This window comes from Urocitellus parryii, chromosome 6 (genome assembly GCF_045843805.1).
Source record: "Urocitellus parryii isolate mUroPar1 chromosome 6, mUroPar1.hap1, whole genome shotgun sequence".
NCBI lineage: Eukaryota > Metazoa > Chordata > Mammalia > Rodentia > Sciuridae > Urocitellus > Urocitellus parryii.
Genome location: NC_135536.1, coordinates 62614685 through 62631587, shown reverse-complemented (window position 1 = coordinate 62631587; position 16903 = coordinate 62614685). Strand labels below are relative to the sequence as shown.

The window sequence follows — 16903 nt, the reverse complement described above, 5'->3', positions numbered from 1 at the left end:
AACTTCCTTGCAGGTTTTGAATTATTTTGCAAGGAAGTAAATGAAGGAATGCTTTGTTGTTGTTCCAAGGGCATCTTCCAGGAGTAATGGGGAGCAAATAGCCTTCGACTTTCCTCTCATACCTGGAACTGGAGCTCTGAGGTCTTAGAGGTCTTATTTTTAATGTTGTGCAATTTTTATCCCTTCCCATCCCCCAGGTGATGACATATTTACCATCCATCACCACCCTCTAGTCTGATGGCAGATACAGAGTACATATGTGCCTCTGAAAGGCTGCTGAATGCTCTAGGCAGACCTTATCACAACCCTGCCCTGGACTGAGAGATTAGAGGTCACCCCCCTTGGGAGGCCCAGAGTCATTTCCATAAAGAAGACTGGGGACTGCCTGGCCATGCCCTCTTCACGGAAGAGGGAGACCATGCAAGGAGGAGGCTGCCGCCTGGATAGATGCTGCCCAAGACATCACTTGGAAAGGATGCCACATGGTCCTGTGCTAATCTTTGAGAGCTGTATGAGTGATGCACCAGAACAGGAAACTCAGTCAGACTCCTGAGCGAAAAACCAAGGCTGCATCCTCCCCTTGCTTTTCACAAGGGATGCAACCTTCCAGTCCCCAGCCTTTGAGTAGGCCATTAGCTGTCAGCCTTGGGTGACCTTGAAGTGACATCTGAGTTTAGGGTAGAAATGTGCATGCAACCTTGCTTTAGAGACAAGTCTGGATCAATCTGCTAGGACTTTTGTGTGGGCTTCTCGTCCCCACCCTTGTACCATGGATATGTCATAAGGAAACTTGGAAACTAAAGACAAGCGTGAAGAAACATACCAGTCTCATCTGTGTTAGTCAGCCTTTCATTGCTGTGACCAAAACACCTGACAAGAACAGCTTAGAGGAGGAAAAGTTCACTTTGTCTCATGGTATCAGAGGCTCAGTCCATGGTGGGCCAATTCCCTTGCTCTGGGCTCAGGGTGAAGAGGAACGTCATGGCAGAAGGGCATGGTGGCAGAGTGCTGCTCCATTCCCAGCAGCCAGGAAGCAGAGAGAGAAGGGGCTGCTGGGCAGATGCACCCTCCCAGGGCACGCTGTCAGTGACTGACCCAGCTCCTGCAAGCATGCCCCGCCTGCTTACATTACCACCCCGTCAGTCCGTTTGTACTTAGTGGGACTGATTAGGTTCCATCTCTCACAGTGCAATAATTTTGCTCTGAGCATTCCTGGAGCTTTTGGGAGACACCTTGTATTCAGATCAGACCAGCATCTAACTTCCACCTGTATTCTTACCAGTTAGAGAAATCCACTGTGAACATTTTGGTGTATTTCCTTTCTTTGGTCTTTCCACTCCCCTCTCTTTCTCTCTGGGTGGAAGGAAGATATACATATGCGTATGTGTTGTGTATATGTGTGTATTTATATTATGTTTGATATTCCGCTTTTTGTTTTATTTAACTTTATATTGTGATCATTTTTCTGCTCAAAAACAGTCTGGAGAACCCTTTGGAGAACTGGGCTGAAGTCTTTAGTCCTGAGCCCCTGTGGATACGGTATCCAGCATCAGAAAGCTGCAAAGCCTGGATCCTTGGGAGTGGCAGCCTGGCTTGTTGTGCCCACAGGCTGTGCTGAGCAGCTCTGCCTACCCTTGCTATCTTGTTTCCCCAGGATTTCTTGAGAGGCAGGACCTGCTAAGTGCAAATGCAAATGTCCCGTCCAGTCTGCTGCCTCAGCCCGTGCTGGAGGGCAGTGTGAACCTTCAGGCTGTACGCACAGAACAAAGACCCTCAAAAATCCAGTTTTGAGACTTCAAAGAAAATTGATTTATCTGCTCAGGAACTAGAAGGGTTAGAACATGGAAGACTCATTCTTTCTTTCCCCCAGGAGGGGGTTTGATTTGGTTTTCCACAGATGCTCCCCACCCCCCCATTTTTGCCTGTAGAATTTGACATGGTTTTGTTTACTTTTCCTCGGTCCAGTTTCGGTCAACAGGGTTTCTCTCCTGCTCAGAACAGCCTCACACTTGTGTGAGAGGTAAGCCGAGCTCGGGGCCCTGGACAGCCGTAATCAATCCTTGTCTGAGCTCCACAGTGGGGATTTTCAGCTGGAGATGGTCGGATGGCAGCAGGTTTTACATGGCCCAGGGCTGTTCCACGTGGGCCAAAGTGTTTTTTCTTCTGTGTTGTCTATAAATGACTTTGAAGGGCTTTTGGTGTGTGCATGTGCACATGCACACTCTCACGTGTGTGCATGTTGGCGCTCGTGTGTTTGGTGATCTGAAGCTGGGCACCAGTACAGTGGGGTCTTAAGATGACAGTGGAGATTGCAATAAAAGGAAACACGTGGTTTAAACATACACGGCCCCAGCAGAGCACCATGATAGAGCGAGGCTGGGATTTCCTCTTCTGATAGTTTTCATCTGCACTTGCTCAGCTTCATCCCCAGGGCTTAGGGCTGTAGGGGAGTGGATTTCCTCAAGTGCTGTGGATCAAACGTTTCCCCCTCTGTTATCTCCCTTGTCAGAATAAATTGCTGCACCGCGCAAGTCCATACGAAGGTGTGTGTGCCGTGGGATCTTGCCTGAGTGAAATGGGCACTACAGTGCCCTTTTTCTTTGGGATAATCCCATGACATTGAAAGTGTACTAGCTGCTCTATTTACTTGTTATAGAACCAGGAAATAATTCCCAGGGGCAGGAGGGTGTAAGACTCTTCCTCCTGCTCTGTTGGGAATTACATGGAGGTCTTTTACCATGGGTGGGCTCTATGAGGTTACTTTGGGGCCCTTTGTGTGGATCAGGTGGTTCAGTGCAGAAGGGCCCCCAGCACAGTGTGTGAACAGACAGATATTTTCCAAGGCCCGAAAATGAGCAGCAATATCACCAAGAATCTGAAACAGTGGGCTTGTGAGGGCTAAAGTCAGCCCCTTAGCAGGATGAGAAGGGAAACCTGGCCAAGATCAGAGTTTGTCTTTCAGGGTGAACTGCTTGTCCCTGAAGTGGGTTTGGGTTCTCTACCAGTCGGGATCCTGTTGGGCTGGTGCTGTTGTGAGTGGTTGGGTAGGAGCAACTGGCCCACTGTGGAAGGGACTAGAACTGTTTTGTGACTTTTTTGAGTGGGCATGAGGCTTCAGGGTCTCCATTTACCTTCTTTGGAAGCTATATGTGATTTCAAAATGTACCTCTGACAGAGAAAAACTAAGACTTCCATGCAATTTTTTAAACATATTTTTAGTTGTTAATAGACTTTGTTTTTTTTTTAAATTTATATGCAGTGCTGAGAATTGAGCCAAGTGTCTCAAACAGGCCAGGCAAGTGCGATACCGCTGAGCCACAGCCGTAATCCCCTATGCAATTGTTTTTGCAAATATTACTTCCCAAGGACTCTTCTGAGCATGTGTGGGCACACGTGTATCCTATGTCCATACAATGGACATTTGCATGCCTCTGCTCAGGAACAGTCTCAGCTGATCAGCCCTTTGTCTGGGACATGAACCAAATCCCACCCCCCCTAAACTCTCCCTCTGACTCTGGGCTGAGTGTTATTAGCTTTATTTCGGCCCCACTGTGAGGAACTGAGGTACTGTGTTGACCAGCCTGGAAGCCTCACGGCTGTTTCCAGTGTAGTCTTGGTGGAAAGTGGATCTCTGGGTCTACAACTGGCCTCTGTAAGTCCTTCCTTCAGGCCTGAGCTTGCCTTATTTGAGTTCCACAGCCAGGATGCTCAGTGATATGTTAGATATTTCTGTTCTTAGTAGTGCTCACAGCAGACTTCGATCACGTTGCTGTGAAGACCTGTAGGAGTGTCAGGATAACCTTGGAAAGAGCCACTAACCTTGACTGAATACGGAATACGTTGTTCCTGCCAACTGGAGAGAAAGTGCTAATTTAACAATCCCTTATTACCCAATGAGTGTGTCATGAGGATGAAGGGTGTGGCCCTTAGAACCAATGGGCACTTAGAAACTCCTTTGTCCTCTTTACCTCTGCAACCCTAAAAGTCTTGGCTCCCTCATATAATTCACAGCCTCTTGGATGCACCCCAAGTACAAGACTTTGTTGCTTCTTGGTCATACCATCAAATTAGTCTTTATTTTTTCCCAGTGCTATGGGCTGAGAAGATTGGAAAAATCTGGGTCCTGGGTTCTGGAGAGCCCTCTGTTTATTTCATTTGGAGTGAGGAGAGTTTTTATTTACATTGGTGGCAGAGTTTGAAGCTTGAGGAAGGGGTGGGCACATGACTTTCTCTCAGCTCTTGCTTTCTGAGTTCTTTTGGCTAGTATTAAGTGACTGGGAGGGTACAAACAGGTAATAAAAATAGATGTTTTTGCCTGTGATTAATAGGTTTGAGGTCCTGTTGGAGCTCAAGGGTGGTTAAGTAGGACCCTGCTTGTTCGATGAGTTGCATGCTTATAGAATCCCAGTTTTCCCTTCCTGGCCTCAAAGAACCCCCATGGGGCTGTGTTGCAACCATTCCAATTCCTGCAGATAGCAGGATAGATAGGTCCTCAGCCGTCTCAGTTCATCCAATGACTTCAGAGTCCACCTGGTGCATCTGCTTTTCAGCCCGGGGTAACCAGCTTTCCGGGAGAAGGTGGCATGTCAGGCTCTGTGACTCCATGTGCCCGAGACTCTGTTGTCACTTGTCTGCAGGGAGCGGTAGGTTTTGGGGGTTGCTGATGGGCTTGGGTTTGCTCAACTCGTTGTCTGCAGTGTGGCCAAGCTCATTACCTGGGACACCCAGCTGCGTCCTTGACCCGAATCGGCCCCTCTTTTTCATCTCCGATGTCCATATTCAGGGATAAGATCCTCCCACTCAGTCCCTCTGCTGTCTTTCATTCCCCTGCTGGAGATTTCTAAAGTTCAGGTCTGATCTTGCCCTTTCCTTCCTTCACTGGCTGCCAATTCTTTAAAAAAGAAAAAAAGAAAAGACAGCTGTGGGGTTTCAAGACCCTCCATGATCTCACCCCCAACCTAGCCCTAAACCCTGACTTCTTCCATAAATGGTAGTTTCAAAACTGTATTTTGAAATTAGTTCCCTTGTCCACTCATGTGTAACTGTGACTGTAGCTTAAGATGACCTTTACACATCTCTTTCTACTTTTAGAAATCCTTCATGGCCCAGTTTCTAGCCCTATCCCCGAGAAATCCTCCTGGATCCTTCCAGTCTGAATTAACCTCTCACTCTGACCCACAGAATATGGGTCAGCTGCTCTGTCCCCAGCACGCAGCCCAGCCCTGGGGCGTCCTAGGTGCTCAGTAATTCTTGGCTGAATAGATGCCTCTTTTTCCCGGTCTCTCCACCCCACCCCTCCTCTCTGTTCAGTTTTAGGCCTTAGCTTTTGCTATCTCCCCTCTTGGGCTTCCCAGCATCCCATTTTGACATATTTTATTCTCTTGTCTTTTGGAAACTTAGGATTTGCTTCCTGGTTGCTGGTTTCAAATATGCAGCCCCTATGGAGTTAGCTGTCCCTGCGTCGGTCTTTGCAATTAGATCAGCTCTTGGGGGCAGGGCCTGTGTTCTTGTTTATTTTCATAACCCGAAATGCACCTAACGTCGTGCCTTGAAACTGAAGGGGGAGGGGGAGGACGTGTCCAGAAACCTCTCTGAATACCTATGGGGAGGGGTGTGGGTCTGATGGGCCCTTCAAAGCAGACATTCTTTGGAATTATTATCTTAGTTTTGTGTTTTATGTTTTTCTCTTTTTTTGTTTATTGAGATATAATTTGCATGGGGTATAATTCCCCTTCTTAGGTATATACTTTTATGAATTTTAATAAATTCATATAGTTATGTAACTACTACCAGAACTAGGAATATTTCCATTCCCCCCCCCCCCCAAACATTCTCTTAGGCTTCTCCTCCAGTTTCCAGTCCCTGGTAATCACTGATCTGATTTCTGTTTAGTTTGGCCTTTTTCAGAATGTCATAGAAATGGAATCATGTACCATGTAGTATTTTGAGTCTGGCGTCCTTCACTTAGAATAATGCTTCATTTTTTTGGAAATTTGATGACCCGATCCACACTGTATGTATACCCACCTTTCCAGAAGGCTGGTGTGGGCCGTGGGTTGGGGGTACAGATGTGGTTGGTGTAAGTTGAAGCCTGGGTTCTCTTTAGACCCAAGTCCCAGTCCTTCTCTCAAACTCACCAACCCCCTCGTCCTCCCACCAGGGGCAGCTGGTGAAAGACAGCCTTCCCCCATGGGTCTTGACCTGTCATCCCCATGGTTATGGGGGGCAGAGCGGAGGAGGGAAGCTGGCTGGGTGGGAGAAGTGACCACTAAATTCCTCCCTTGGGGAGGGGGTTGGTGGAGGGGTGACGAAGGTCAGGCGTCTCCTGGCTAAAACAACAGAAGTGGTTCCAGCTGCCCCACAGCTGGAGGGGGGTCTGCTTTCCCTCAGCAGTGTGAAAAGCCCTTTAATCGGGGCGTGCTGTTGTCAGGCCCACGGCGGAGGTGTGCAGAGGAAGAGCAGATGCGAGTTGCTGCCAGGCCTCCCCTTCCCTTTGACCTCCCTTATCTCCCCTCCTCCATCTCTGCGAGTCCCATCTGAAGCTGCCGGAGGCCCTCCTTCGCACCTGTGTAAATGCGGTGGCTGTGGGGTCAGGGAAGGGTGAGCTCAAGCTGGCAGAAGTGGGGATGTGGATTTTCGCTGCAGATGATGGATCCGACAGTGGGTGGGTGAGTGATGGTTTAATGTGAAACTCCTCTTGGGTCCCAAAGATGTGGTCCTGGGAGAAAAAGGCCAAGCAAGGTCTGGTGTTACAGATGGTAAGGCAAGAGGCAAGAGGCGACAGTCCCGGGTGGGAGACTAAGTGGCTGATGCGCCACTCTCTGTTCCAGGCATTGGCTCTGGGAGGGGCATTTCCCCATTTGATAGCAGATTTACCTCCCAGAGATGCTTTCAAGTGCTTGAGTTTTAAAAACTTGAGCTGGACTTTGAAAAAAAAAATTTTCTTCTAGGGATGCTCTCTTGGCTTCTGGAGTCCTTCCCTTCTACTCAAGGGGCTGCTGCCAGAGACCCCAACCATGGTTGCTGAAGCTACCAGCAGAGCACCCTGCCCCTTAGCAGGCCTCAGGGCACAACGCTTGATAATCCCTACCCCAGGGAGGCACTGGTGTGGTAGAAAGAATCAAGGCCATTAGTGCTCTACCACTTGCTAGCTTAAAGAGTTTGGGTTTCCTCTTCATTCATCTAAGCACACACATGTTCATGGAAGACCCACTTTGCTCAAGGCACTTCTGGATGCCAGGCATCCAGTGGTGTGGCACTTAGATCTTGGGTGCTGCCCATGGAGAGCTTTCAACCTAGCAGGGAGGATAGGCAAGAAATGTCTAACTAACCAAATGGTCATTTAAATCATGATTGTGGCATGAGCCATGGTGGAAAGTAAGGGGGTCTCCACCTACTTGGAAAGTCAGGTGCCTCCAGGAAGCCCACTTGCACTGAGGTTGAAGGGTGAATAGGAGTCTGGGAGGTCGAAACATGTTCCAGGGAGAGGGGCCAGCAAGTGCAGGTCCTGAGGCAGGAAGGAGCTGTTGGACGGGGCTGTGATTCTACCTGCCTCCTTCCGTGGGTAGGGGTTTTCCCCTTCTCTTTCTTTCCAAGTCAGCATTTGTAGATTGGGTGTTTGCCAGTGGAGAAAACTCATGGGTATTTATGAAACCGGAGTGTTGGGAAAATGAATGAAAAGTGCCTTAGAAGTGAATCCATTCTATCATGTAGCTGTTGTCTTACTCTAGTGTGTGCACTAGTAGCTGCCAGAGAAGCCAGAGTGCCAAGTGCACCAGGCTGTTTGTCAGTTTTCCAATTTGACATTTCAGGCTTAGCAATCTAGATGTCTCAGATTTCTGCCTGACTTTGGGTGAGATGGTACCCCTAGGATGGCAGATGGTATTTATCCATTTACTCTCCAGACACCCTGAACAACTGCTTTGGATCAGGCGCTATATTAAGCCCAATTAGATAAACAGGGGTAAGACACATCTTTTGTAGACATGTAAAAGGATAAAGGATAATGTATGTTGAAGAGGTGTTTTTTAATAGGTACATTATAATTATACAAGATAGAGAGGTTTATTATGCCATATTTGTACCTTAATCTAATCAGTCTAGTTCTTCAGTACTTTTTCTTTCCCTCCCCTCTTCCTCCCTGCTGTCTGCAGAAGGGGGGAGATGCTGAGAGCCACGGCCGAGTCTGTATGGCCCCTGGCATTTTGCCAAACAGTATTGGTTGACAGGCGAGGCATTATTATCCCCTTGGCTGTGAGTTTTGAGTTCTTGCGCTACTTTGGAGTTCTCGTGGGGATTCCCGGGGATTCCCCGAGAGTTCCCATTGGTTGGGGAAGTGCAGGAGGGGAGATTTCTGGAGGAGATATTTCCAGTGGTGGGTTCCTGGACGAGCTGCGTGGATTCGGGAGAATTCCCTGGGAGCTTGTGTGAAGTGTTTTGTTGGAGTTCAGAAATAAAGTTTGTTCCTGCTTCAGTGGCTCGTGGTTTGTGCCCAGCCAGACTGCAGCATATTATGCCATATTTGTACCTTAATCTGATCAATCTAGTTCTTCAGTACTTTTTCTTTCCCTCCCCTCTTCCTCCCTGCTGTCTGCTTGCTGTACTAATCTTACTACTCCGACGACGACTATGACGACGACGATGAGGACGAGACTACTACTATTATTTTAATTAGTGCATTATATTGCGCTAATACATATACATATAAAAGCAGGATTTGTTGTGGTATAGTCATACATGGACATAACATAATTTAGTAGATTTTGTTCCCCAGTATTTCCCCATGCCCTTCCCTCTACCCCTCTTCTTGTACCCCATTGGTCTTTTGAGGATTTTTTTGATAAAAGTATGAACACAATGCAGCCCAAGCTCTAGGAAGCTAATGGTGTTGTTTTAAATATGAAAGCAATTGCTTTTTTAGGATGATAAGTTCAGGGGTACTCAGTGGAATTTGAACTTGAATAGAGAGGAAAGACTGGTGGCAAAGATCAAACATTTAGGTGTGCATTAAAGGACTGAATGAAGTCATCATGGATGAGAGAGGAGGGTCTGCTAGAGATAGAGGCCTCCCTGGCCCCCATCCATTCCAGCTACCCCAGTTGAAGGTCATGGGGTGAAGCCACAGTGAATGTTCCAGCACTACCCAAGCTCTCAACCAGATGGAGTTTAACACGTAACTTCAGCTGCCACCATGGTGAGCAGAAGAACCTCCCAGCTGAGCCCCACCAACCCATGGCATTATGAGAAATGAGAAATCGTCATTCCAAGCTACAAAGCTGAGAAGTGGTTTGCTTTGCAGCAACAGATAAGTAAAGAAAAAATGTTGGAATTGAGTACTTTAAGCTATGTTGTGTGTGAATTTATTAAAGAAAAACCCCAAATTTGTTTTGAGTTTGGCCTGTGATTTTTTTTAAAAAAATTTGTTCTTTTTAGGTATGCATGACAGTAGAGTGGCCTGTGATTTTTGAGTATGATATTGTAAAGAGAAATGCAACTGCTGCTTCAAATTGTGGACTTCACTCTCCCAAACCTACTACTGAGAGTTTTTCATATGGTTCTGTCCCGGCCCCCTATACCTGGGGGAAGAGGAGAGATGTTACTGAGAAAATACCTGTTTAGAATTTTGGCTACAGATTAAATCAGCATGGTACTAGCAGGTGGAAGTGGAGACTGTGAGAACAGCTCTATATTAGAAAGAATTGAACATCTCCTTGCAGATGGAGCCATGGGCTGGCTCTGTTGTTCCCTACATTGTCATGGAAACTTGGCTGTCAGTCAAACCCAACACAGCTTGTGGTATTGGGGTGGTCTCCTTGGGCAAGAGCCCTGGCAGGGTTTGCATTCTACTCTGCCTGAGACTGAAGGGTAGGGATCAGCATGTGTGCCTTTCAGATGGAAGGGATTATTGGTTGAATATTGACTTTTTTTTTTCCCCTACTCTGGTCTCCCCCATGGGTAGGGCTGCCCCCAGCGAACAGCTTACTTTTCCAATAGTAAGGATGACTTGTTTATATGCAGATCAAGTGCCTGTCCTACTTTACAAATGTGAGCACAACACAAAATATTTGGAGTCATCTGGTCCCCAAGGAGAAGGGGTGGGAGAGACAACTGCAGATGCACAATTGTCCTGGTGCTCTTTGTTTGGCTTCCTTGTTAGGCAATCATATTTGACATTATTATTTTGTTTTATTGTCAATTGGTTAGGAAGAAGGAAGGGAATCTATGTAGGGATTTTTATGAAAACATCATTTCCCCCCTAGAGGAAAATGGCTCAGTGTTTGGCTTGTGGGGGAAACTGCCTGGCCCTGCCCAACACCAGAAATTTCCACCAATCACGATTGCTCTTGAGTCCACAGCAACAGACTTCTGTGATCTAGGGGTCATGTCCCAGCAGGGTGACTCCAATTCTTTGAGTTTTGCTTGTGTTCTGAGAGAACTGACCACAGTCTCAGCCTGATGCTGAGGACTTCTCTCCTGTCCCCCTGTCCTCTGCAAGACCCTCATGACTTCATGTGGACTGTGACAACCTCCTGGGGTCACTTAGCCGTTGACTTGTAAGTAATGGACTGATTTGCTGTCTGGTTTCAAAATGCAGAAACTGTTCTCAGGATCTGCTCTTTTTTTCCTGTTAGTCCAATCGGTCTTCACCTGACTCAACCAGGAAAAACTTGGTTGAGGCCCACCCGCCCTCTCCTCTTGGTTTATTTACTTGCTAAATGGGCTTTTGCATATGGTAGCCTCTAGCTGGTACATGGTCATTTAAGTTAAAATTAACTACAATTAAACACATCTAAATGTTTGGTTCCTCATTTGCGTTTGCTATAGCTCGGTGCTTCATAGCCATCTGTGGTCTGTGGCTACTGTGTTGGACAGGAGGGATATAAACATTTCCATCTTTGTGGAAAGTTCTATGGAACTGTATGGTTTGTCACATTGTAGAGTGCTTAGGATTATGTCCCCTCTTAGTATGGCTGTGGTTTCTGCTAACATGCTGTGTGGTAGCGTTTGCTTGGGGTCTCCATACTAGGTTGTAAGCTCATGGAGGGCAGGGGCCATATTGGTTGTGTGCTTCTTGGGTCTGTGCATGCTGGGCTCACTGTTGACGTCCACTCACTGGATACAGAGTGGAGGAACAGACGGATGGACAGATTGGAGAATAGCTTTGTCCTTGGTATTTGTGGACCCAGAGTAATTAATCTCTTCTATGAGGCTCTGTTTTATAGAGCTCATTGCTCGTTTCTGAAAGCAATCACAAATACACTCAGTTCCCCAAACAGATGAAAATGAGACACCACAGTAGACTGAAGATGGTCTTTAGCAATGGCCCTGTGCTGCGACTGAACTTTTTACAGGTCCCCAGGGGCCAGCCGTCTCTAGACAGGACTCTTGGGAACCCTTCCAAAGCTGAGAGCCATTCCTGTGTGTTGGGTAGGTGGGTCTTCTGTGGGCTCTTTGACCTGTCTGTCCGAGCACAGAGTGCTCCTCTTGTTGTTGAGCGGGTCTCTGGCACAGCTGCCTTGGAGTCTCTGTTGGCGCAGAGAGAGCCATTTCCAAACCAGATTTATGGCTTGTAGTTCAATGCCACAGTGACGCCTGAGGCTCCCTTCCGTGAGCTAAAGAACAGACAACAGGGCCACCTCTACAGTTTGAAAAGAAACTTTGTCTTTTTCTCGCCCTCCTTTTTGGGGGGGGTTCTCCTAAAAACAAACAAACAAACAAATCACTATTTAAATTCCAAAGAAAGAAGATGGGTAAGAACTTATTTATGACTTATGGCATGATAGGTAATTGAATTTTCATAATAACCCTAGGAGGCTAGGTATGTAAGTGTTCACACTTTACAGATGAGAACACTAAAGCCTAGAGAAATTAGGTAACTTCCCCAAGGAGAAACAGCCTGTATGTGTCCTGCTGGGGATGATACCCATTCCCTGGCTCCAAAGCCATGCTTCCAACCCCTAGGCAACACTGCCTTTCGTTGTTAAAAAATATCACCACAAACAGAAACACCTAGCCAGCTGCAAAAGTGAATTCACAGAATCAGAAGCTGGTTACTAAAAGCCTATGTGGGCCCAATAATAAATGCTAAATCTCTGGATGAGATAGACTCACCCTCCCAAGTGCTTCAAGGCCACTGTGAGATTGAACCCAGGGGGCTTAACCACTGAACCACATCCCCAGCCCTTTATTTTTTATTTTGAGACAAGGTCTTGCTGAGTTGCTTAGGGCCTTTCTAAGTTGCTGAGTCTGGCTTTGAACTTGTGATCCTCCTACCTCAGCCTCCTGAGTTGCTGGGATTATAAAAATGCACCACCATGCCCAACTGGGAGATATTTTTGATAAGGTTCTGGTTCAGGAATGGGGCAAAGACAGGGCCTTCTGGGTTACCTCTGCCCACCACATAATGCCATAGGGTGAGCAGAGGAGTGGACATGGTTGGAGAAGGGCAAGCCTCAAAGCACTGCAGGGAGGAGTGGTTTCAGGGGATCCTAGAGAGCAGGATCCTTGGACACCAGGCCTGTCACCTCATACCAGCAGGTTTTGAGGTGATGTTGCACAGGAAGTGCCACTGCATGAATGCATTCATCCCACAAATAACCAAGGGCTGGAGGCTGGGGATGTGTTTATAGGTCAAATAGACATTATCCTTGTCATCTGGAAATTCAGATTTGGGAGTTACATTGTTAATCAAATTACACAAATCAGTTCATCACCACACATGTTAGGAGCCACAAAGAAAGAGAGGTATGAGAGATTATTTGAGGGCACCATCCTCACCTGAGAGTCAGGGAAAGCCTCCCAGAAGAGTTGGTGTGAGCCCAGACCCAGTGCAGGATGAGAGGGGTGCAGAAGGCAGAGCTGTGGAGCTCACTGTAGTAAGGAAATAGCTACTGTGTGCACAAGTGAGGAACAGGGGACAGAGTCAGAGGGAGGCCAGGGAGGGACCCAGGTCAGATTCTGCCAGGCCTGGATGCTGTGTGGAGGTCCCAAGGACAGCGAGATGCTAGTCAAGAGTTTTAAGCTAGGCAACCCAAGGGGAGTCAAGGTCAAAGATCCCACACAGGGGTTGATGTGTGGACACCCTGCCTCCCACACTGTCTCTGTTAGCTCATTCCTTGGTGTAGCAGCTGGGGACTGAGTGGGCTTCCTCTTGATGGGACTTTGCAGTTGCTCTCTTTTTACTCCAGGATACTAGGCTCTATCCAATGATGTGCTCATGACAGCCATCAGGATATTTCCCTCTGACCTTTGGGCAGGACTCAGTTTAGCCTGTGATGTGTGGGAGCCCAGGGTCTTTGAAGAGGGACTGAGTTGCCCCATCTGTCCTGATGAGGCACAGGTTGAGCCCAGCTCCTGGGTGTGACAGTCAAGGTAGTAGTGGGTGGCAGTGGGGTTGGGGGGATCTGGCCTTACTGCTGAGATGTGCTCTGAGGAGTCATGGACTGGCTCAGACTCTCGAGATTTGGCGGGGGGCGGAGGAGAGGGCTTGTGTTTCCAGATTTCCCTTGAAGGGTGTGGCACTGCCTCTAGACCTTTCTCTGCTCTTCTGGACAAGTTCTCAACTGTTTGCTTCACACAGTGGGTCTGCAGAGATATCTGAAGCAGAGCTGTGTTCACACCTCTGAGACCTCTGTGAGCTTGGTGTCATCACGTGGTTGGCTTCAGCATTGCAGGTGGCCACAGCTGTGCTCTTGACACTGCCAAGCATCACCCCCTCCAGCCCCACAGAGTGAGCCCAGGGTATTGTGGATTGTACTGGATGATTACTGTTCTCCACCTGCATTCTGCCACTGTTAACATGGGGTTCACTAATGAATTTCATGGCTACAAAGAGGTTTGGAAGAGACATTGTACATGTTCCTTGATCTAGTTATTTATGATCACTATGCAACAAACTACTACAAAAGTTAATGGCTTAAAACAATAGTTTATTGTTATCTCTTTCAGTTCTCTGGTTGACTAGGCTCAGCTGGGTGGTTCTTGCTTGGGGTCTCTCAGGCAATGACTTATTTTCGTCTCTTGATTGCAGTCAGTTGACAGCTGGGCTGGACTCATTTGAAGGCTGTGTTCCTGGGTTTGTTGGGCATCTCTTTCCCCATGTGGTTGTGACACCAGATGACTTGGGCTTCCTCATAATATGGTGGTCTTACAGTTGTTAGGCTTCTTACATGTTGGCTAGTTTCCCCCAGAGTGATATAAGATAGGAGGAAACTGCCAGGCTTCACATGACCTGGTGCAGAAGTCCCAGATGTCACCCTTTTATTGCTGAAGCATGTTACTGAGGACAGTGAGGCCAGTCTATATTTATGTGTGACTACATAACTCAGTAGGAGGACTAGCATATAATTGCTCTATCTTTAATTCTGAGAATTTCTGTACCAAACAAACAAACAAAAAAACCTGTTTAACCCAGTATTTCCCAAGCTGATTATTATTATTGCTGTTAAAATCAGGAAATACATTCCTCACAGAAAGTCACTTAACTTGTAATTCTGCCAGAGAACTGTGAGCAGAAATGGGAGAGTTCTAGATTTGGGGCTCAATACCATCATCTAATAAGTAAGACTTGCCAAAGATGGAATTTGGAGAGTGAAAGTGTTCTGGATTTGAGGTTTAGTGGTTGTCTACATGGGTGGAGAAGCCAAACATCCCAGAGGTTAAAGCTTTGATTTTATTTCCTGCAGATCTAGGTTCATGTTCAGCATCCACTCCTCATAGCTATGTGACGTTGGGCACATAGCTGGGTTGTTGTCATGTCCACTGGGACTTGGCCTGTGGATTACTTGTTGCAGTGACTGTTCATGGTCAGTACATGTTCGACATCATGGTTCTTAGGGTATAGAGGATGGCTTCTTTGGTTAGACTTTGTGTTGGCTCTGTTCCCTTTGCCTGTAGGGTTCAGTCGCAGCCACCAGGCTAGGGTTTAGAGAGGTGTGTTGCTCTCTGTCTGGTCCTTTGTTGTGTTTATTTGAGACCTTCTTCCCAAGGGCCGCCTGGTACAGAAAGTCATGGATTTTCTTCCACTTTTTTTGCAAAAGTAATTTCTATGCCCCTTTGCCTTTTTTCCTCCCAATCTAGTTTCTCATAAGCGACCGTGACCCTCAGTGCAACCTCCACTGCACCAGGACTCAACCCAAACCCATCTGCGCATCCGACGGCAGGTCCTACGAGTCCATGTGTGAGTACCAGCGAGCCAAGTGCCGAGACCCGAACCTGGGTGTGGTCCACCGGGGGCGGTGCAAAGGTGAGTCCACTGGAGGCTGCTGGGATCACAGGTCTCTGCCTGGTGCAGTCACTGTGGTGGGGTTGGGGCAAGGGCTCAGCATGCCTCTGTTCCTCTGGTTTGCTGTCCTGTCTCTCTACCCCTAACATCAGGAGTAGAAAAGGGAAGGAAGAAGCTCCACCTGGACGAATGAGCACTTTCCTGTCTTTCAGTCGCAGCCACCAGGCTAGGGTTTAGAGAGATGTGTTGCTCTCTGTCTGGTCCTTTGTTGTGTTTATTTTTGTTTTAAAACAGTTATGCAAAGCTTCACTGATGACCCCTAAATAGGAATTTCAAATTGTTGACCGCAGGATGTGTTTTTATTTTATTTTATTTTTTAAATCTGCTCTAAAACATTACAAACATTTGAGACAATATTTAGAAACTAGGGTATTCAAAAAAAAGTTTTTTCCTTTTTATGTTTCTTTTCCAAAATTGAAATTTCTGGTAATATTAGGTGTGTGTTTCCACAAAGCAGCACATGACTGGAGGCCCCCCCCCCTTTTTTTGGTACTGAGGGATTGAACTAAGAGGTGCTTTATCAATGAGCCACATATCCCCAGCCCTTTTTATTTTTTATTTTGAGACAGGGTTTTGCTAAGTTGCTGAGGCTAGCTTTAAACCTATGATCCTCCTGCCTCAGCCTCCTGAGCCTCTAGGATTACAGGCCTGTGCCATTGCACCCAGCTGAATGCCCTTCTTCTTGTACCCGATTTATATCACTTTCCTGAGTCCTATTTGAATTTGTGGCTCTGGATTGCTTAGAGAATTATATAGAAGGCCGAGTAGGCTGCCCTAGAGCTTTTGCTTTTCTAAAGAAAGTGCTAGCAGGGGCTGGGCTTATAGCTCAGTGGTAGAGTACTCGCCTTGCATGTGGAAGGCACTGGATTCGATCCTCAGCACCACATAAAAATAAAATAAGGCATTGTAACTGTCTACAATTAAAAAAAAAACCATTAAAAAAAAAAGAAAGTGCTAGCAATTCTTGAACTATAAAACATCTTGGAGACTGCTTGGGCTTATTCTTTTTAGAATAAACCTAGGGAAAAAGTAATAGAAGTGGAATACTTTTTTCCTAGGTAAGGATAGGGCTACTTGGGAGAAAAAAATAGTGGGACCTACTATAAACGTGAGCCGTGCCCCCCCGCCCCCAACTCATTTTTAAGAATAACATTGAGAGGAAGCTAAGGCTGATCAGCTGTCACTAGTCTTGGCCCTTGTACTGTCAGACAAGTTGGTGGCGTGGGCTTCTCCCCTAGTGGAAGGGGCTTCTCTGCGTTCCTGCCAGTGGGCAGCCATTTTGTGCCATGGCTTCAGGCTGAAATCCAAGTGAAATATGAAATATGCTCCTCTCGCCTTTTAGATGCTGGCCAGAGCAAGTGTCGCTTGGAGCGGGCTCAAGCCTTGGAGCAGGCCAAGAAGCCTCAGGAGGCTGTGTTTGTCCCAGAGTGTGGTGAAGATGGCTCCTTTACCCAGGTGAGGCCTTGGGCAAGTCTCCTGGGCTGTGTGCTGGATGGGGGCAGAAGGGGAGGTGTCCTGAGAGTGTGGGGGCTGCTGGACACCTTCATTTTCTGAGAAATGGCTGAGTGAGTGGCTCTTGGACTCCCCTGCATGCTGCCTACCCCCGCCTGAGCCTCCATG

The 16903-nt window shown here is 47.2% G+C and overlaps 1 protein-coding gene across 3 annotated transcripts in view; it reads left to right on the top strand.

The window, feature by feature from the left end:
* The window catches only part of Smoc1 (SPARC related modular calcium binding 1), a 156406-nt gene that overhangs the window by 67497 nt on the left and 72006 nt on the right, over positions 1–16903 (top strand). For all 3 annotated transcript variants that reach the window (XM_026391087.2, XM_026391085.2, XM_026391084.2), the window contains exons 2-3: positions 15079–15244; positions 16626–16738. In XM_026391087.2, coding sequence (XP_026246872.1) covers positions 15079–15244; positions 16626–16738 — 279 coding nt within the window. The remainder of the gene's footprint in view (positions 1–15078; positions 15245–16625; positions 16739–16903) is intronic.